The sequence below is a fragment of the Suricata suricatta genome, chromosome 17 (genome assembly GCF_006229205.1).
Source record: "Suricata suricatta isolate VVHF042 chromosome 17, meerkat_22Aug2017_6uvM2_HiC, whole genome shotgun sequence".
NCBI lineage: Eukaryota > Metazoa > Chordata > Mammalia > Carnivora > Herpestidae > Suricata > Suricata suricatta.
This window is the reverse complement of record NC_043716.1, coordinates 42,478,412-42,500,008: the sequence shown is the minus strand read 5'-3', so window position 1 is coordinate 42,500,008 and position 21,597 is coordinate 42,478,412. Positions and strand designations below refer to the sequence as shown.

At 35.3% G+C, this 21,597-nt stretch overlaps 1 protein-coding gene across 1 annotated transcript in view; it reads right to left on the bottom strand.

Annotated features, from left to right (window-relative positions):
- The window catches only part of EFCAB13 (EF-hand calcium binding domain 13), a 125,225-nt gene that overhangs the window by 73,366 nt on the left and 30,262 nt on the right, over window positions 1–21,597 (bottom strand). Inside the window, exons 8-12 of the mRNA XM_029927959.1 lie at window positions 17,539–17,613; window positions 13,340–13,483; window positions 7,324–7,395; window positions 3,576–4,070; window positions 368–505 (exon numbers count right to left, since the gene is read on the bottom strand). Coding sequence (XP_029783819.1) covers window positions 368–505; window positions 3,576–4,070; window positions 7,324–7,395; window positions 13,340–13,483; window positions 17,539–17,613 — 924 coding nt within the window. The remainder of the gene's footprint in view (window positions 1–367; window positions 506–3,575; window positions 4,071–7,323; window positions 7,396–13,339; window positions 13,484–17,538; window positions 17,614–21,597) is intronic.

Here is a 21,597-nt window from a genome sequence, read left to right as displayed (position 1 = left end):
TTTAATTTTTTTAATGTTTTATTTATTTTTGATACAGAGAGAGACAGAGCATGAGAGGGGGAGGGGCAGAGAGAGAAGGAGACACAGAACCGAAAGCAGGCTCCAGGCTCTGAGCTAGCTGTCAGCACAGAGCCTGACGCGGGGCTTGAACCCACCAACGTGAGATCTGACCTGAGCCGAAGCTGGAGGCTTAACTGACTGAGCCACCCAGGCACCCCCCACTGTCCATTTTTATATCTGTTCTTTTAGAATCTTCTTTAGCATGGCCCATTCTGTTCCATTCCTAGCTGAGAACTTACTCCATCATTTAATACTATCCCGTAAAAGTATCAGATTTTTTCAAAAAGTTTGGTATTATCAGTCTCACCATTTTGAGTAGTATCGGACACAATCTTTTTTAACTCTTTGTCTGATAAAGTAATTCCTATTGAAGGCAAAATGGACTGAAGTTCTTCTGCAGTAATGTAATTTTCTTGGAGTTTATCGATAGCTTCATAGATGTTTTCTAGATATACAAAATGTAGAAGACTATTTAGACACAGAATTTATGGGTCTTAAGCAATAATTAGCACCCAAAATCTTTAGTAATTAGAAAGCAAGTTTTGTCTAATTATAATTACCTCATGACTGCTTTTTTCTTCATATTTCTGTTGTATCTTACATTATACCTAAATATTTCCCATATAGCTCAAACAGAAAACAATGTTGAAGTTCTATAAATATTTATAAACTACTTGTTTGAAGGAAAAGACTGTTCTAGTGGCCCAGCCAATGCTGCTTGGTTTGGATTCAAATATAATGAATGCGTTCAAGAGAGCACAACAACAATGTGTTTAGTTTAAACTCCAGGATTCCAAGCAAACAATGAGAGTTCTTCCCCCTCCTATCATTTTAGTCTAGCATGCTTTCAGTTCACAATCTTCAAAATCATAAAATCTTAGCAACAGATAAACATGGCCATCGTGAGTCCCCTGATATCATGCGCTGAGATCAGCATAGAATCACTTCTGTGGCATTCCCACCAAAAATGCATAACTGCTGGGAGCCGCACTGGCCTTGCTGGATGACACGGTCACAGTTAGGAAATGGCAGACGTGCACGGCTCCTGCCATGAGAGGCGGAAACTGGCATCTCCTTCTGCTACTACTGCTCATGTGAAATTAAGCCTGTTGCTATTGATTAGGCCTCACAATTCTCCAAGTCAGACCGATATTCCCCATACAGATACCTCATGGAAAGAAGCATGTTCCCACCTCTGTAAAGAAGAATTTAAACAAAGCACTGCAGATGTTTGTTGAAAGGCTCTTCTAATGAGCCTCACAAACTTAAGGCATAGATAATGAAGGGGGTTAAAGAACACAAGGTTTACTATTAACTCCAGCTGGAGAAAGAGAGCCTGATTTAGGAATAAGAAACAAACAAGAGCCAGGCATAAGTTACTGTCCATACCTATGCTAATTGGTGCCCATTATGAGGATGGGTAAGAGTAGTTACAACTTAAACTCGTATGCAAAGGCCGGCACATCTAGGGTGCCTATGGTGCTTAGACCTTCAACATCAAAGAACAAGGTTGGCAAAAGGTTGATTTACTAACCAGCACAAATACATTCTTCCTTTTGTGAGCTAAACAGAATGCCTCCTGGCCTTGTTTATGCCTGAATCTTAGCGTTATTGTTATAAACAAATGTGTTTGCTATCTGCTTCTCACTGAAAACATCCTGCTATCTTCTTCATTGTAAGATTTACTACCGGTTCAAACAAATGTGTATGTTATCTGCTTTTCACTGAGAATATCCTGTTACAATGTGTAAGTTACCTCATTGTAATTAGAGTAGTTCTGCAAAAATGCCTCTGTAAAACCTGTTTCTGCGCCCTTTTCAAAGCATCTTATCACTGAAAATTATTTGTGGTAAAAATTCCACTTTCTGATGTTATGTTAACACTTAAATCTATAAATAAAGACACAAAACCAGACAGGGTAGAGATGCCAGAAACTCACGGCTCTCTCACTCATCTTTCACCGACACCATCTCTCCCTTCAGGGGACGCTGGACCTGCTGGAGCTGGACTCCAGTATATAACCTGAACTTATTCATGAAGAAATATAAGGAAAACCCAAAATGAGGTTTTGGGATACTATAAGTATCACTTTTATCACAAATTAACTAGTCAATACTCTTTAAAGGTGTCACAGTCATGAAACCATCCTAGATCGGAGGAGACTAAGGGACACATGACAACTAAATGAAATGTGTGATCCTAGATGAGACCTTGAACCAGGAACTGTACATTTATGGACCAACTGAAAAAAAACTGAATAAGGTCTTCAGAAAGTAAATAATATTGTATCAGTGTCAATTTCCTGGTTTAGTTCATTGTACTGTGGTTATACAAGATCTTAACACCTGAGAAAACTAGATGAAGAGTATATAGAAATGTCTTTACTTTGCGTAATTCTTATAATTTAAAAATTATTATAAAATAAAAAGTTAAAAATGTTTTTAAAAGGTATATCAAATGACAGTCACATTTCAGAAATGCTCAGTTACCATCAATTTATTCTGAGAAGTTATACCAGATAAACTATTTCATACTTCTCTTTACACAGAATATTAAGTATGGCAATGGTAGGTGATTTGGTTTTAGTGACACCAACAAGTTAGATAACCACTTTCTTCCACAGGCTTCTTCTACCCACTGGCTAAATGCCTACTACACCATTGTTCCTTTAACCAGGGTTTTAATTCTTACCGGAATATAAAAAACTCCGAGATAGGAATGAGGCACAGAGTAATAGTAGTGCATCAGTAAAGGAATCAGAAAGGACATTGTTGTACCTCCTTAACAGAGCATACTCCCTGTTCAACTGAGTTGTTTAAAATATGTATTATTGTATAAGAACCACTAATATTTCACTAAGCACTCATTTTAGCAATTACCTTCAATACTAAATGCAATAAAAAGGTAAGTTTCTTTCAAGAAAACAAACAACTTAGGTAACTTCAGCCAAGGACGAGAGGAAGGAGTATTTAATTAAGTTCCATACACAGACTTCTGTGATAGAGGTACCACGGAAGGAGGAAAACATATTGGTTGGGAAACCTTGCTCATCTTTGAGAAAGACCATGAAGCCCTGGGGAACCAAACGGTATAGTAGTAGTTATTTTCTCTTTATAGTCCCACATCCATAAGAGATAATATCTGAAGCATTATCATATCATACTAGATATGGATATCATATATTTAAATTATGGAACCTGAGCAAAAAATTTCACATAGACTCCTTGCATATTTAGTTTAAAAAATTATAAAGTAAGTATTTCCAAGAGAAAACAGGCCCTCTATTTTTAGGGAACTTGAGTGAGTCAAATTATTCTCTGAGTAAACTTCTTGGTCCAAGTTAGGCACCTGACAAAGGAAGCACCCATCTGGAAAGGCACACCCATCAAAACCACAATGTTGTCTGTATACCAGAGGTGGTAGTTACTCAGTAGCACTGACAAATGACATGCATACAACTGTCTAATAACTGATTAATTCAGCTTGTTTCTGTGACTCACATATATGATACTGACCCAGAGCATTCACTGCAATTTTTTCCTTAGATGAAACCTGTTTTAGGAGGCTGGAATGCCTTCTGACAGCTGGCTCGTGAAGTTTTGGGATGCTGTAAGTATCACTTTTATCCAGAGACTTTTTGAGGCTCGTAACGCTCTTCAAGTCACACGGTACAGACTTCGAGTCATGAATTTCCATCTTCTCTGAACTTTTCTTAAAGTTTATCCCATCCTTTGAATATGGTTCCTGGAATCCTGTATCACTGCTATCAACCCCAGTTAGGAATTTTTTTATTTGCAAAGGTTTTTTTGATCTTTTACATTGAAGGTAATCATTATCCTCCATAATTTTATGATATTGGAGGGTTTTTCTATTTAACTTAGGGAATGATGATAGTTCAGATAGTCTGGAAGATAAAATGCTTTTCTTTCTATACTGTGAATAACATGCTGATATATTTGATAACTTTCTGTTTGTAGTAGATTCACACAAGGCTGTTGATTCCACAACTGCTAAGCAAGAGAAACATATTTATTTTATTTACCTGTATAATTTGTAATAATTTTTAAAAAATAATAATTAAGTCTCCATGAAAGCTATTCAAGAAATTATAAATTGCTTAAATAAACAAAGTTTATTTAAAAAGTTAAAGAAAACAAAGTTAATATGTTGAAAAACTAACAGAGCTGATAATCAAAAGACTGAAATATTAACTAGGTTAAATATAATCTTCTAGTTTAATACATTTAAATTCTTTTCTCCAAAGTTATTTGAAGTTACACCAAATCAAAAGTGATAGACTACTGAAGCTTGTAGTTCTCATTCCCCACTCTGCCAATTTTGAAAGATAATAGGCTAAATATGCCAATACAGCTACAAATCCCGTAGTTATGAGCATACTGAACTATAAGGAAGTTGGAGTGGGGAAATTTTTATTTCTAAAATCAGAATACAGGGGCGCCTTGGTGGTTCAGTTGGTTGAGCATCCAACTTTGCCTTGGGTCATGGTCTCACTGCTTGTGGGTTCGAGCCCCCTTGGGCTCTGTGCTGGCAGCTCAGGGCCTGGAACGTGCTTCAGATTCTGTGCCTCCCTCTCATTCTCTGTCCCTCCCCGACTCATGCTCTGTCTCCCTCTCACTCAAAAACAAATTTTAAAAATCTGTTTAATTTAAAATCAGAATACAAATATTTACTCTCCTAAAGATTCTCAGTACTTATGGGAAAAAACAGTTTGTATGTAAAATAACCTCTTCAGAAAAATAGTAATATAATGAATGTCCCACTGGGGCTTCCTTTTAAAATTTATCTGTTGGCTCAGAATATGTACCTTACATTTGAATAACATATTTTAAAGTATTTCAAATGTTATAATACTTGATTTTATAATAGACTATTATTCTCCTCTTAGAAGTTTAAAATATATTTGATCATTGAAAGCAAAACTTATAAACATTGATGTTTTCAATGTGTGTAGTAGTAATACATAATAAAATCACAGCTTATAGGAGGAAGGTTAAAAACAGCTATATGATGGTAAAACTTCTATATTCCACTTTAAGTGGTAAAATATTTATTTTATTATACTACAAAAGGTTAAGTATGCATATTATAATCCTTAAAACAACCACTGGAAAAATGCAGAGATACAGTGAAAATACATATAGAATAAACTAACATACTAAAAAATGTTCCAAAATAAAGAAGGCAGAAAATGGTGGAAGAACAGAGGAAAAAGTAGAAAGTGAATAATAATATGATATACCTGGTCTGAATGTATAAGTAATTACATTAAATATTAAAATTCAGGGATTATGGGGCGCCTGGGTGGCTCAGTCAGTTAAGCATCCAACTTTTGATTTCAGCCCAGGTCATGATCTCAGTTGTGAGATTGAGCCCCATGTTGGGTTCTGTGCTGGGTACGGAGCCTGGTTAAGATTCTCTCTCCCTCTCCCTTTGTCCCTCCTCCCACTCTCACTCATGAAATAAATAAATAAATAAATAAATAAATAAAAAGGCATAATGAAATAAGAGAAAAAGGTTAAAAAAAGTAATCATCTCATAATGTCAAATATCCAAATAATAAGAGTTCTGCAAAGACAGAAAAAATAGAGGGAAAGAAATCAACAAATTATTTTAATTTTCCAGAATCAAAGGACACTGTATTCAGCACAACTGTTACAAAGAAACTTCTTTCAAGATACATCACATCACCATGAAATTTCAGAACACTAGACACCAAGAAAATATTCTATAAGCTTGAAAAACAAAACAAAAACCAGTTTCAGACAAAGTCAAGAGTCAGAAAATTTTGCACTTCAGTGGCAATATTGAAAACTAGAAAAATCTAGAAAATTACATAGAATATGAAGACAGAATCTGATACAGGAGGAGAGAAGTGAAAAGTCCCCAGCATGTTAATGAAGAAAGATCCCAAGATGATGGCAGCACACAAAATGTAGAGGGCAACAAATTCATACTGAAGAACATAAAAATACTCTAAGGAAGATTTCTTCAAGAAGACAAATCTAATAGAATACCTTGTACAGACAAACTTATGAAAAGGATATTTAGACAGTTGGCAGAATTTAAGGTTCAGTCAGTAATATACATACTTAAAAAAAAACAAGCAAATAAATAAGACAATTCAAAAAGGGAAAAGTTGTACAGAAAGAGAAAGTAACCACAAGATACTCACATGTGGCTCAGCAATGAATAGTGCATACATAAACATATTAACATAAATACAGAATTAAAACTTAATTACCATATGACTATATTAGGAGGCTGGATAGGTATGGGAAGAGTAAGTGGATGTGGTGGGGACAGGGAAGATGAAACAGAGCTAAATCTTTGTTTTTCATATTAGGGAGTTTACTAGGTTTACCCAAAATTTTAAAAAATCAAAAAGTAGCAATACAAACATGCTATTTACAGTCATGAAGACATATACCAAGTAATCAGCTAAAAAACGTTTAAAATGTTTGCCTCTGGAGAAACTGAGGAAAGGATCAGGCAAGAGGCTGTTCTATCTGCAGCAAATTTATTAGGACTATATAATTCTTAAAATTATATACACAGATAATCTTGGCCAAAGGATGTCCGGACAGAGAAAGAAAAGGGAATGACATTATGTGCAATATGAAGAGATTTAAAAAATGTAATTAATGAAGAAAAACAAAACTAATCATGAATGATACTAAAGAATATACTAAAAACTTTTTTAGATTTTTATGTTCATTTATTTTTAGAGAGACAGAGTACAAGCAGGTGAGAGTCAGAGAGAGAGGGATACAGAGAATCTGAAGCAGCCTCCAAGCTCTGAGCACCTGCACAAAGCCTGATGTGGGGCTAAAACTCACAGACCATGAGATTATGACCTGAGCCAGAGCTGGACACTTAAATAGACTAAGCCATTCAGGCACCCACTACACAAAAAATGTTTAACTGTTAATGTCAGGATGTCAGAATGACCCACAAACTGCAAATTACTTTTTTTTCTTAGTATTATTATTTGTTTTAAAGTTGACTTCATGTTGAAAAATATTAAGGAATAGATAAAAGTAGAAAATTATGAGATAGTTATAAAATCAATCTTGATTAGGTATATCTAAGATATTAAATTTTTATCTACCTAACTTCAGAGTTAGAGTAATGGGTTCAATGAAGGCTTTCAGAATCCATATAATAAAACCTACAAATTAGGATTTAATTTAAAGACAACTTCTTCATAAACAATACTTGCTATAGCAAGTAGAGCTCCCTTACCAAACTCTTCATAGTGGTGCTGTAGTTCATCCAAATTAAATAGAATATCTCTAATATCCACCATGTGGTAACCTGTAGTAGAATAAGTTCAAGTACTGTTATTTCTTTTTTGAACACAAATCTAGATTCCATCCCATTCTAAAACAAAATCAACACAGAGATGTGTGGAAGTAGGAACAGAGGTTGTGAATATCTGGAATTGTTAATATGCAGTACACACTGTAACATCAAAGACCATTATTTTCTTTTTTCCTTAATATAAGAATTTCCCATCAAAAGAAATGAGTCACATTTTAAGCTCCAAAGCTAGGTAATCAGATTAATATTCTATTCATTTAATAAACAGCTTTTTGAGAATTTACTATAAGTAGAATTTCAAGTTTTAGCTCTTGTCTTCCTCATTAGATTGTGAGCTCTTCATGAGTAGAGGATGTCATTTGTTTCCCTCATGCCTAGCAAATTATATACTTCCTAGCACTGAAAAACTAATTTTCTAGGGGTACCTGAGTGGCTCAGTTAGTTGAGTGTCTGACTCGATTTTGGCAGGGCATGGGTTGGAGCTCCACGTCAGTGCAGAGCCTGCTTGGGATTCTCTCTCTCCCTCTCTATCTGCTCTTCCCCAGCTTGAGCTGTCTCTGTCTCTCTCAAAATACATAAACTTTTTAAAAAGTTATTTTTTAAAAATTATTTTTAATGTTTATTTATTTTTGAGAGAGAGAAAGAGTGGGATAGGAGCAGAGAGAGAGAGGTGGAACAGAAACCAAGGGGGCTCTGTGCTGACAGCAGAGAGCCCAATGTGGGGCTCAAACTCACAAACTGTGAGATCATGACTTGAGCTGAAATTAGATACTTAACCAAATTAGATACTAACCAGGTGCCCCTAAAAATTATTTTTGAATGAGTAAAAGATACTGAAGGCTGTAAAGAATAATGCAATGTCTACATTGTCAATAGCAGTAAACCATTAACTTAGCACCTTACATGTGCCCAGCACTCCCATCATTATAACTTCCTACTATTCCTGCCCTTGCCTCTAAGACCATTTTCCTACCTGAACAGTGTATGACAGAGGATGGGGTCAGAGACAGTGACCCTAAATAATGTCATTTCAGTTGCGCACAGAAGTTGAAAATGCCTAAGAGTTCTTGCCTCCAAATGTTTGACTTTGCTTGACATCCAAAGTGAGAAAGACCAGGCGTTGGCTTACCTACTTATGAAAATACTAGGTTTGTTCTTCAGTCTATGAAGAAGAAATCAGTTACATGCATAAGCAAAGGCCAGGTTTTAATGTGCCTTTTGAATCAAAGAATTATATACTAATGGTTCTGGTGTTAAGTTTGATTCATTCCAATTCTTTGAAAATTGGTAAACTATGTCAGGTTCAGGCCTTTAAATTACTGGAAAGCAAGTAAATATTTGACCCAATCAAAGAAGTGCTAGACCAATTGATGCTAAGTTGTCTTCTGGTCAGGAATTGCTTCTTACATTTGTTTTTTTATTTCCTTGGTATATATTCTCATTCTCTTCTTGATTATGGTTCTTTTTTTAATGTTTATTATTTATTTTTGAGAGAAACAGAGAGACAGAGTCTAAGCAGGGGAGGGGCAGAGAGAGAGGGAAACACAGAATCTGAAGCAGGCTTTAGGCTGTGAGCTGTTGGCACAGAGCCCAATGCGAAGCTTGAACTCATGAGTCACGAGATCCTGACCTGAGAGGAAGTCGGACACTTAACTGACTGAGCCACCCAGGTGACCCTTCTTGATCGTGGTTCTAACACCCCAGTGAACTCCTGGAACTTTTATAGATTGAGCCCATGTCTCACGTTCTTAGATCAAATCGTAAATCCTAAAATAATTCAAGGCTTCAGCCCTCAAACTCTTGAATTTGATCAGTGAAAAGTATTCTGTTGGATCATCCATAAATTAATCCAATGGAGGAGGCTATATTGTTTATATCTGCTCTCCACTTAAAGAACTCACCTTTCCAGAAAGGTCCAAAATTGACCAGTGAGCATGCAGTAGTCAACCATTGATAGATTGACTAGCTCTTGCTCAAATTTATTCCTTGCTTCTATACAATGACAAATACCTGTCACAAACCTCTGAAACAAATACTATCTATTTATATAGGCCTGGGTGGCCAAATAAGCATTACAGAATCTGAAATTACTATTTCAGTCCCTATTTGGCTTATCAAAACCTCAATGAATAATTCCTGGTTGAGACTGAGACAATCAGTATAGTTGTAGGTACCATTTAACTCATAAGGGAAGTTCAAAAGAGCCTCTCACTCTTATATATATATGTACTTCTGTAGAAACTTAACTGGGAAAATGTAACTACCTAATGTGAAAAAAGTTATCCTAATCATCAAAGTCATATTCAAAGCAACATTACTTTGAAGGTGTAAAATGACTATTAACATATTTCCATAAACCCCACAATAGCTCCACAATATCAAATACCTTCTCTATCAAAAAACATGCTAGTCACTACTTTTCACCCAGTTCAATTATCAGATCAGTAACTACCACGAGAGAAAAAAACTACTGCACCAACATCCTATTTCAGAAATCAAACTACCAGAACTGTCATCAGACACTTCCAGAACTGTCATCAAGTGATTTTCCATAGTCCTCTTGCTACATCTAATGAAACAAATGCTGGTTGGACTTCCTTGAAAATTCCAGTGGCATTCCTCTTCATCATGCATACTAGTGAAAATGAACATATTCTCCATGTATCATTATTACTCCAAGAAACCAAACCAAATACAGAAACAAGATGTTAAAACAGTATCTATAACAGGATGTTATGGCTTCTACTAGTGGGATAACTGAGTTATAACACATTTCAAAATTCTGTTACAGAAGAATCTATATCTCCTCCCTGGGTAACCCAAAACTTTGGCATTCTAAGGTTGTCCTTTCCTTCAATGTTTAAGTAAAATAGCTCAGACCCCACACTATATATTATATGACCAACAATCAATATTCCCGCCAAAATTTGAGGATTCATGAGTGTTTTATACTCTTGCAGTTGATTTTTGTTTTCTTTTCTTTTCCCATGGACTCCTGATTCCACTATCTTATACTATCACATTCTACAGGTGCTATCTTCTCTCCACCCCAAGCCTACCTAACACAGAACCTACAGTCCCTGTTTTCTTTAAATCTACCCACCAACATTATTAACATAAGGCTATTGCATATAACCAACTTTTACTAGATAACTTGTAATTGATGAGAGTAAGGGATTTCTTTATAGCACAGCAAGCACTACTTAGTATGGTCCTAGAGTTTTACACCCTCTATTGACTGCTAGACCCTCATCCACTCTTAGGTTCCCTCAGTGTTCCTCCTCCAGCTGCTGATTAGCCACTGTTGTGTTCTAAGCTCCTGGTGTTTTATTATATAGAGTATAAGAAAACTTTACCTTACCTTTCTCCTCAAACTAGGTGTCTCTCAATAGGCTTTAGCTCCCATAATCAAACACGCTTATCAAAATGATTTTCCTAGTCAAAAGATAAGGCCCTTTCCTATGAGGAATTTTACCTTAAGTCACAACCAGCTTATTAAAATGACAAAATGAAAAAAATCTTGTTCTCTCTGGTTGGAGGAGATGGAGTAAAGGGTGAGACTTATTAACCCATTCGACTTATACTTGTTGAGCAGTTAATATGTGCCATAAGCTCGATACAGTGCTGTACTGAGGAAGCAATGTTGCACTGCACTGAGCAGTACAAAAAGGAGTACAGAAGCACTGTACTGAGGATACAATATTGAGCAAAAGTAGACACAAAATCTGCTCTCCTGGTACTTAGTCTTATTTGAGATACAGATCTTCATAAAATAATAAGAAATAAAAATTGCAATTGTGATTAATGCTGTGAGAATATAGAAGAACTTGACCTAGTCAGAAAAGTCATGGAAACATCCTTAAAGAACAGAGTTGAGTTTAAATGTAAAGTATAAGTAGGAATTAACTAGGAGGGGGAAAATGTTCCAGGAAAAGAAAAGAACATATGTAAAGGCTATGGCAGGAAGAGGCATGGTATATAACTGACATTCTAAGAAGGCACAGTAAGCAAAGCAGAATGTGGTTTTAGATAAAGCTAGAGACCTAAGGTAAAGGTCAGACATTGTAAGTCCTTGTATGTGACATTAAATGGTTCTTCATCCCAAGAAGTATTACTAGGTTTTATGTAAGGGGGTAACATGATCAGATGTGGGGTTTTATTTAATTTTTTTATTATGTTACTTCTTTTTGAGAGAGAGAGAGAGAGAGAGAGCAGGGGAGGGGCAAAGAGAGAGGGAGACACACACAGAATCTGAAGCAGGCTCCAGGCTCTGAGCTATCAGCACAGAGTCTGACATGAGGCTTGAACCCACAAGCCATGAGATCATGACCTGAGCCAAAATTGCATGCTTAACTGACTGAGCCACCCAGGTGCCCTTCAGATATGTGTTTTGAAAAGATTGTTCTGGCTACAGTGTTAAGGGGGATAAGACTAGAGGTTGGTAGACTTGTTAGGGATGAACAGTGATGGTCCTAAGGAAAAATTATGGTAACTTAGACTAAGGTAATGTTGGAAAATAAAGAGATTTAAGAGATATCTAGGAGTTTAAAATAACAGTATTTCACAATGATTGCATGAGGAGAACAGAGAAAACTGAGTTCTCAAGGATAATTCCCAGGTTTCTGCTTCACATTTCTTGAGACTATTCTAAGTGCCAATAGGTTCTATTTAATTCCTATAACAATCTATGAAATTAGTATAATTCTTCAGTTTATCTCCCCAAATAAAGTACAAGGCCTGGAAATCCAGAATTCCATAAGCCAAAAAAAAAAAAGTGCCAAAGTGGTTTCATATGTAATTTTTGTTGCTTCTGTTAGAGCATGCCATAAAGGCTATTTAGTAATATGGCTTGAGACTAATCTTTAAAATCCCTATTTTATGGGCATCTTCATACCCCAGAACATCCCTCCACTTATGTCTGTCAACCCAGAACTCACCATAAATGACTACCTAGTAAAATCCATGTAGCCTGGTTCTATCTTCATACCACATTTCAGCAACCAAAGACCCACTAAAAAGCCACCACTAACAAATGACAAAAACTGGTGGAAGCCTGTGGAAAAGGATGTCATGTCTGATCATGTTTCTGCCATATTTACACAAACTGTTCCCTCAGTCTAAAATATCTTTCTCACTCTTCATTACCACCTTCAACCAACTAACTCCTACTGATCCTTCAAGATTTAGCTCAGACATCACATCCTCTGATTATCTTTCCCTGATGTTTCCAGTATACATTTGCAACATATCTACATTCTATAATAGTTATTTGCTAGACAACATTATAATTTTCATCTTATTTGCCTTTTTCCACATTAGAATGTGAACTCCTTTGGAAAAAGAAGTGTGTTGTATTCATCTGTGTGTCACCTTGCATAGTTCCAAGCACAGTGGATATTAAGTGACTATCTGACTCATTAAATAAATGGATAATCAATGAATCAATCATTTATCAATCCATTATTATCAGGTACCCCCTGGTGACATATAAACATGTAATACAAAACATCTGCTAAATATATTCATAATTTTTTTTAATTCTACATTTTGTGAAGAGTAACTGAATATCATAGGAAGGCTGTATAATCAAAGCTATCTAATAAAGTTAAAAATTTAAGAAATTTAGGTTTCCTAACTTGTGAAGCCAATGCCCTTGACACTAAAGAAACCATTTCTCCACAAACAAGAAATGAGAAAGAGAGGTAAGTTTGAAAATAAAATAAATCCATTTTTCTCTTAGATATTTATCAATCATACCAAAATATAATAATTTACAATTTCTCATTTAATTTTTCTAGACTATCTCTTATGACAGACACCAGTAAGCAATGTTGATGGATGGCAAGAGGTAAGAGAATAATGAAGAATGAGTTAAAAGATGAATCAGAACACTGATATCCAAGAAACATATATTTACATATTAATTCAAATAACTCACCATCTATACTAGCATGTTTTATCACTTCCTGAAAAGTTTCAGGAATCACAGGAATATCCATGCTATCCAAAACAGCAGCCAGCTCATCAATCGCAACTCGACCACTTTTTATCCTACAGAAAATCTTCAAGGCATTCTGGAATGCTGCAAAAATATAATAAACAAAGAATTTATTTTACCATGAGAATCAACAGCTTTTCTTGGAGGAGCTGATTTTGTGTCAGTAGCTTACCAGGATACAATAACTTTACATAGGCAGAGGGTTTTCTAAAAATTTACCTGCAAGTAGGCATTTGCCCATTCTGACCACATTCCTAGTATAGTATATCACTACTGATATAATATTAGCAATGATGGCTGGTATTTATTGAATGCTATTTATCGCTCAATTTGATAACAAAACACAATTCCCATCATCAATTCCAGAGAGCAAATCACTTTCTGTCAGACTACATTTTCTCAGAACTCAGGATGTAACAAGCATAATGATCCATAAGGTTTTAGATGTGGGCAGCCATGGAGGAAGAACCAGGCATTATTCATTCATTCATTCAACCAGTTGTTATTGATCAAGTGAGGAAAAGTGGCAGTGGTAGGAACTCTGAGAACCCTCTCTTCCATAAAAACAATGAGAACACTGGCACTTGTCAGAATCAACTTTTTTCAAACCTCTGGATATAAATCAAAGGCTTCTAGTAATCCAAAGAGTGTTTTCTTTAAGAAAAAATGGCTGAACCTCAGTAATGGTGACCTTGGTGGCATTGTAGCTGCCATATTCCCATCTTGCCATCCCAGCTTCCCAGGAACCTTGAAAACTACACTCATGATGAAAAACAGCATCCTGTGAGCCACTAGAGAAGAATGAGTTTGGAACTTCTTCAAAGCCTCATTCCCTAAGAACTGTCATTATTAGACCTGTCTTTGGTTCCCTGGAAGACCCTATTTGCAAAGCTATCCTTATTTGACCTGACTCAAAGCTTACCCAATGTCAAAAGAGTCTTTTCCCGGGGAGTACTCCTCAAAAACAACCAGAGGCAATTAGTTAACATTATTACTGTCTGAAGTGGTGGGTAATAGTTGGAGCAAGCACTGATATTATATGTAAATGATGAATCATTAAATTCTACTCCTGAAACAAGTATTATACCAGATGCTAACTAACTAGAGTTTAAATAAAAACTTGAAACAAATGAGCAAAAAACAGATTCAGAAGACCTGCTCTTAAAGGCTATTGCTGCTTCTCCAATGACATACTAATGTTTTTTTAGATTAAAAAGATTTTTTTTTTTTAATTTTAGAGGAAGAGAGTAGGGGACATCGGCAGAGAGAGAGTCTTAAGCATGCTCCATGCTCAATGTGGAGCTTGACTTGGGGCTCGATCCTACAACCCTGGGATCATGACCTGAGCCAAAATCAAGAGTAGGACACTCAACTAAGCCACCCAGGGGCCCCCACATACTAATTTTTAAAAATCAAATAAACCTACAACTGTACAAAGCAGAAATATAAAAGCAACACAAATTTCCCATTCAGGGCAGCATGCAAAAAATGATGCAATTTAATTAATATCCCCCTCGGATACCTTTTCATGTCTCTTTATGTTCATCAATGATTGTGAACACTTCCCTCAAATAAAACAGAACTTATAGTATACTGCCTTTCCACTAAAAAATATGTCATGGACCTATTTACAAGTCAATAAATGTAGATTCATGCCATTAAAAAAAACAATTGGAGCAAATAATAGGCTAGCAAACAAGCTTAAAAGGAAAATCCAGGAAATGAGATAACCATAGAGGCCTTTGAGAAGTTCCAACACATTGCTGAGCATCTAGATGGCCACACACATAAATAGGGCTGTACCCAGGAAAACCCGAGCAGGTCCTGAACTCTCAGGTCTGGCTTCCCTTGAAGATGTCCATAAGCAGGAAGTGAAGGCTAAGGAAGAGTTGAAAACTATCTGTCTGAGTGCTGAAGGCATGCCCCAATGCACACACACAGTTCCTCTGGTTCTACCTAATAACTGACAACTAATTTTGCCTTAAGCAGCATTTTATGACACTGGCACATATATGTAAATATAAACTATAACACAAAAATAAATATATATATAATATTAAAATATAAGAAAAGATACATTGTGAAAGTATAATAGTAAGATAATTAGAATCAAATATTCAATAATAAAGGATTAAATAAATTATATCTACATTTTCCAGACACCATGCAGCTATTAAAAAGTAAAAGATAGGGCACCTGGGTGGCTCGGTTGGTTAAGCATCCAACTCTTTATTTCAGCTCAGTTCATGATCTCATGGACTGTACGGCCAAGCCCCACATCAAGGTCTGCACTGACAGCGTGGAGCCTGCTTGGGATTCTGTCTTCCTCACTCTGCCCTTCCCTCACTTGCTCTCTATATCTCTCTCAAAATAAATAAAAATAAACTCTAAAAAAAAATTTAAGTAAAAGATTGACCTACATCTACTGGCACAAAAACTTTCCAAGACACATTCATTGCTCAGTTTAAAAAAATCATGCTAGACAACAAAGTACAGAGCATGATCCCTTTCTCTTAAAAGTATAAGATGATCATATTTTTCCCTTTTATTTTCTTAGGATCTCTTGATGCCTAACTGTATGCTTCATCTTTTCCCTTGCCTCTATAATATCCAGTTCCTCTAGTTCTCCTCTGCCTAGTAACTGATAACTCATTTTGTCTCACAAAATATATAAAGATTTATATACATTCATAAATGCATATAATAAAAGATTCTAAAGTCAACATTAAACTTACAAAATAGGGAGGATTAAAGAGGGTATTTTACATTTATAAAGTCTTATGTTGCTTGGATATTTTATAAAAAATAACTTATTTGAGAATTAGGCATATTCTTAAGAGGAAGAAAAGAAACTTGGGACTTCTTTCTTGGTCTCAGAACATTTGACCATGAACAAAATATAAGGTCAAAATAGGAAACCAGGACTGGAAAAACAAAGGAACACACGGGACTTCAACTGTGGCTCGACAAGTAGGCAGTACTTAGAAGCCTAAACACACATACAAATCTATAGTCAAGAAAAAGCTATAAGGTGAAAACCAAGTAGACAAAGAAGAAACCCAGTGCCATAGGACTTAATCAAAATGCCGAGTAGGAAGTAAGAAATTAAAAGAGGATATAATGCAAGTCAAGCATTACATCCATATTGTTAATTGATGCATGTGGCATACATTTAACAATGTTTATTACATTAATAAATACATAAACATTAAAGAGTTTTTCTTGCCTCTTGTTTCTTATCCAGGTATATGAAGGTTATCACATTCATATATCCTTGATTCTAAGAAAATACAGCTGGTTGACTACAAAAATATATAATCCCAAGGACTGATCCTAGGAATTTGATTTTGCCTCATGACAAAACCAAGGAACTGGATTTTGTTTTGATTTGTATTAAACCAAAGAGCTGTTAAAATTAGATCATGGACACTAGAGATCTCAGAATTTTAAAAGCACTGTTTCTATCAGTAACATGAATATTTCTTTCAATCACTTTCTTTGCAATTTATATGAGCATAAACTAAAACTCGTTAGGAGAACCATCAGTGTCTGAAATTTTTAGGGAGAAATACAAGCAGATTCCAAAGAGAGTGAAGAAAGCACTATTCACATTGGAGAAGAAAACAGATGTGAAATTTCAAAGGGAAAAAAAGAAAAAACACAGGAACAAAGAAAGGCATGGAAATAAGAATGAAATTGGCATGTACCGAGATTTATGAATAACTGGAGCGTGAGGTTCTTGCCTGGAAAAGATTCTACAGAGAGAGGAGGAACGGCAAGCAAAATTATGAGGAGGTGAGGATGTCAAGCATAAGGGTTTGGACTACACTCATTTCATCACAGGAAAAGAAACTAAATTTTTTAGGAGAAGGACATGACAAAAATCCTGTATTAAGAAAATCTAGCAGTTGCATGAAGAAAAAAGTGGAGATTATAGATAAAAAATTGGGATACCATGGAGAGTTTTTTAGTGCCTTTTATAAAATAACTCATGTCTAATTTTTCTCAACCTAGGCTACGGGGCAGTGGGAGTACTTAAGAGATTCTGAAATAAACATAAATTCATATAACCATCCCACCCTAAAATCAGTTACAATCAAAATCATTCTTTTCTGTAACTTTGAAGAATCATTTTTTACCTGGATCCTGGGAGACCAAATAACAAACATCATTCACAGTCTTAAGGAAATCTGAAAAATCCAGCATTCCATTAACTATAATAATGGTTCAGAAACAGAAGGAAAAAAAACTGAATTAGCAAACTCACTAAGAACATAAGATAAAAATGTAAACTAAAAATGTGAAGAGAATTAACTGTTAGTCTAGAGAAGCATTAACATTAAATACAGAATGTAAAATGAAAACTTATAATAAAAACATAGTTACATATTGTAATTATATAAAGTGTCCAGCAATAATAAGAATGATATAGACTAGAACTGAAGATACTGCAGTGCTCTTTACTCAAAACTCTAATTTTTATGTGCCATTAGGTGCAAAAAAATCATGCAACTTGTCAATTTTACATACATAATGGCCTTACCTTAAAAGAACAAGGCTGGTTTCATCATGTTCTAAATAAGCCCCTCTATACCAGTGGTTTGGGGGGAGATTACAGACCCAGTTGAGATTCTAATGAAAGCTTTGCCTCACATCATTCCATCTCCCTCTCTCCTCTTTCTCTCTCTCTCATCAAACACATGCACACGCATGCACGCGCACACACACACACACACATACACACACACAAATAATGCATTAAACTAATGCACAAAATGTTGCACAATATTAAAATCTTTATCCAAAAAATCATCTCATTTCTCATGCAAAAAGTAATGCCTATTTCTTAAAAAAAAAAAAAAAGAAAGAAAAGAAAAAAGAAAGTTACCTAAATTGTACAAATGAAAATTTCAGTAAGAAATTATTGTTCAGTTTGAATGAGAAGTTGAAATTATGGTACTTTTTTTTTTTCATGATAATGCACAGGTCATGTCTGATAGCAACTAAAGCTGAAAATCAGATTTACAATGTGTGACAAAACATAGAATCAGGATTCTTAAATCTTATTTTCTAGACAAGCATAGATCTGCATCAAGGAACACCTGAAGTTTTCAAGATTCTTCAAGTTAAGTAACTATAAAGTCATTTCCTCTTAGTTTAGTAACTGAAGCCAATTTTGAAAGGGTTTATCTGTGTTCAGAGGAAAATTACTATAAATTTACATTTCGGTTTAATGCACTTTGAACAAAGTAACTTATAAAGGAACATTTCAGTGCTTGTGGTGGTCTGTAGGCTTCTACCTTCACAGAAATTGACAAGGCTTAGTTTTGTCATTTCTAAACCACAGAAACAATTTCTGGATTGGAAAGTTTGTCAAATTGTCTGCCTCAAAATTTGTTTTTCAGTATAATAAGTTGAGAGTGGTTTCTCCTTTCCTTCAAAACAATGAAACATCAGTACAAATTTCAATTGATTACTTTGATTTGTTTTCTGACTTCTATGTGATTTAAGCTTAACAAAAACCTTTTATATAAAATATCAAAAGCACATTCCATAAAAGAAATAGTTGTAGATTATACTTCTTCACAAATATGAACTTAAGCTTTTTGAAAGATATTCTTCAAAAATTGGGGCGCCTGGGTGGCTCAGTCAGCTAAACTTCTGACTCTTGATCTCTGCTCAGGTCATGATCTCACAGTATGTGAGTTCAAGCCCCACATAAGGTTCTGTGCTAACAGGACAGAGCCTGCTTCGGATTCTCTCTGTCCTCTCTCTCTGTTCTTCCCTTGCCTATGCGCTCTCTCTGTCTCTCTTGTCTCTCTCAAAATAAATAAACTTAAAAAAAATGAAAACATAAGCCATACCTTAGAAGAAAATATCCAGTAAGTCACATACCCAGTAAAGGACTTGTATTCAGAAATATACTTTCAAAATGCAATAGTAAGCACACAAACACATTTTCAACGGGCAGAAGATATACAGGTAGCAAATAACAAGCACATAAAGATACACTCAAAATCATTTGATCATTCAGGAACTGCAAATTAAAACTACAATAATAATACCACGCATCTATTAGAATGACAATTTTTAAAGGCTCACTAATTCCACGATTGACAAGGACGAGGAGCAACTGAAACTCTCATGAATTGCTCATGGCAATGTAAAATAATTCAGCTCCTTTGCAAGCACAGTTTAGCAGTTTCTAAAAAATTCAAATATACCTACCATACAACCCAATCATCCTACCATCAAGTATTTACCCAAGATAAATGAAAGCATATGCCCACACAAAGACGTACAAATGAATGCTTACACCAGCTTTATCTGTAATAGTATAAAACTGGAAGCAATCCAAATGTCAATCAATTAATGAATGGATGAACAAATAAATTATGGTACATCCATAAAGGAGAATAGTGCTTAGCAATAAAAAGAAATAAACTTGATATGTACAAATGCATGGATGAATCTAAGTATAATTAAGCTGAGTGAAAGAAATCAAACTAAAAAAAAAGAGTACTTACTGTATGATCCCATTTATATAAAATTCTAGAAAATACAAACTAATCTGTAGTGACTGAATCAGATTAGTGTTTGCTTGGGGAGTCATGAGGGGGGTTGTAGAGAGAGAATGGGGACTCACAAAGGGATATAATGGGATTGAGTTTTCACAAGTATATACATACGTCAAAATTTTCAAATTGTATACTTTAAATATGTCAAGTATACACCTCAATAAAACTATAAAATATGCAGATAATTTTAAAATCCATTGGTATAGCCAATTACAAAAGCAGTACAGAAGTCTTGTCAAAATATTAAAAACAGAACTATCATATCATCCAGCAAACTCACTGGATATATATCCAAAGGAAATAAAAGCACCATTTCAAAGATCTGTGTGCACTTCACATTCATTGCAGCATTATTCACAATAGCCAAGAAATGGAAACAGCCTAAGAGCTCACCAACAGATGAATAAAGAAAATGTGACCTCTATGTATATGACATATTCTGGAGGAAATGGGCAGATGTTTGCCAAAATACGCAAACTTTAGGTATAAGATGAACAAGTTCTGGGAATCTAACATATAGTGTGGTGACTATAGTTAATCATACTATATTATATCTGAAATTTGCTGAGAGAGTAGATCTTAAGAGAGTACTGTTCTCATTACACACAAAAAAGGTAACTATGTGAGGTGATGAATATGTTATTTACTTGACTGTGGCAATCATTTCACAATGTATATGTATATCAAATCATTATGTTGCACACTTTAAATATATACAATTTGTATTTGTCGATTACATCTTAATAAAGCTGGACAAGATAACATGATTTGACATAAACGATTTTCTTATAGGTATATGTATATCCTATGACCGAGCTTCTTCATTTATAGAAATCTACCCTATAAAGATATTTACACAAATGTGCAATAATTGATGAACAAGGATGCTCTTTATAGCATTATTTGTAATAGTAAAAATTTTAGAGGTAACTTCACCATTAATCAATATGAGACCAATTAAAATGTATATAACATGGAAGAACTGGACAGCAACATGTAGAAGAATGAAACTAGACCATTCTCTTACACCATACACAAAAATAAACTCAAAATGGCAGAAGGACCTGAATGTGAGACAGGAAACCATCAAAACCCTCGAGGAGAAAGTAGGAAAAAACCTCCTAGACCTCCACCGCAGCAATCTCCTACTCGACACATCCTCCAAGGCAAGGGAAATGAAAACAAAACTGAACCCTTGGGACTTCATCAAGATAAAAAGCTTCTGCAAGGCAAAGGAAACAGTCAAGAAAACTAATAGGCAACCAACAGAATGGGAAAAGATAGTTGCAAACTATAAAGGGCTAATATCAAAATGTACAAGGAACTCACCAAACTTCACACTCACAAAACAAATAATCCAGTGAAGAAATGAGCAGAAGACATGAACAGACACTTCTCCAAAGAGGACATCCAGATGGCCAACAGGCACATAAAACGATGCTCAACATCACTCATCATCAGGGAAACACAAATCAAAACCACGCTGAGATACCACCTCATGCCAGTCAGAGTGGCTAAAATGAACAAAGCAAGAGACTATAGATGCTGGCGAGGGTGTGGAGAGACGGGCACCCTCCTACACTGTTGGTGGCAATGTAAACTGGTGCAGCCGCTCTGGAA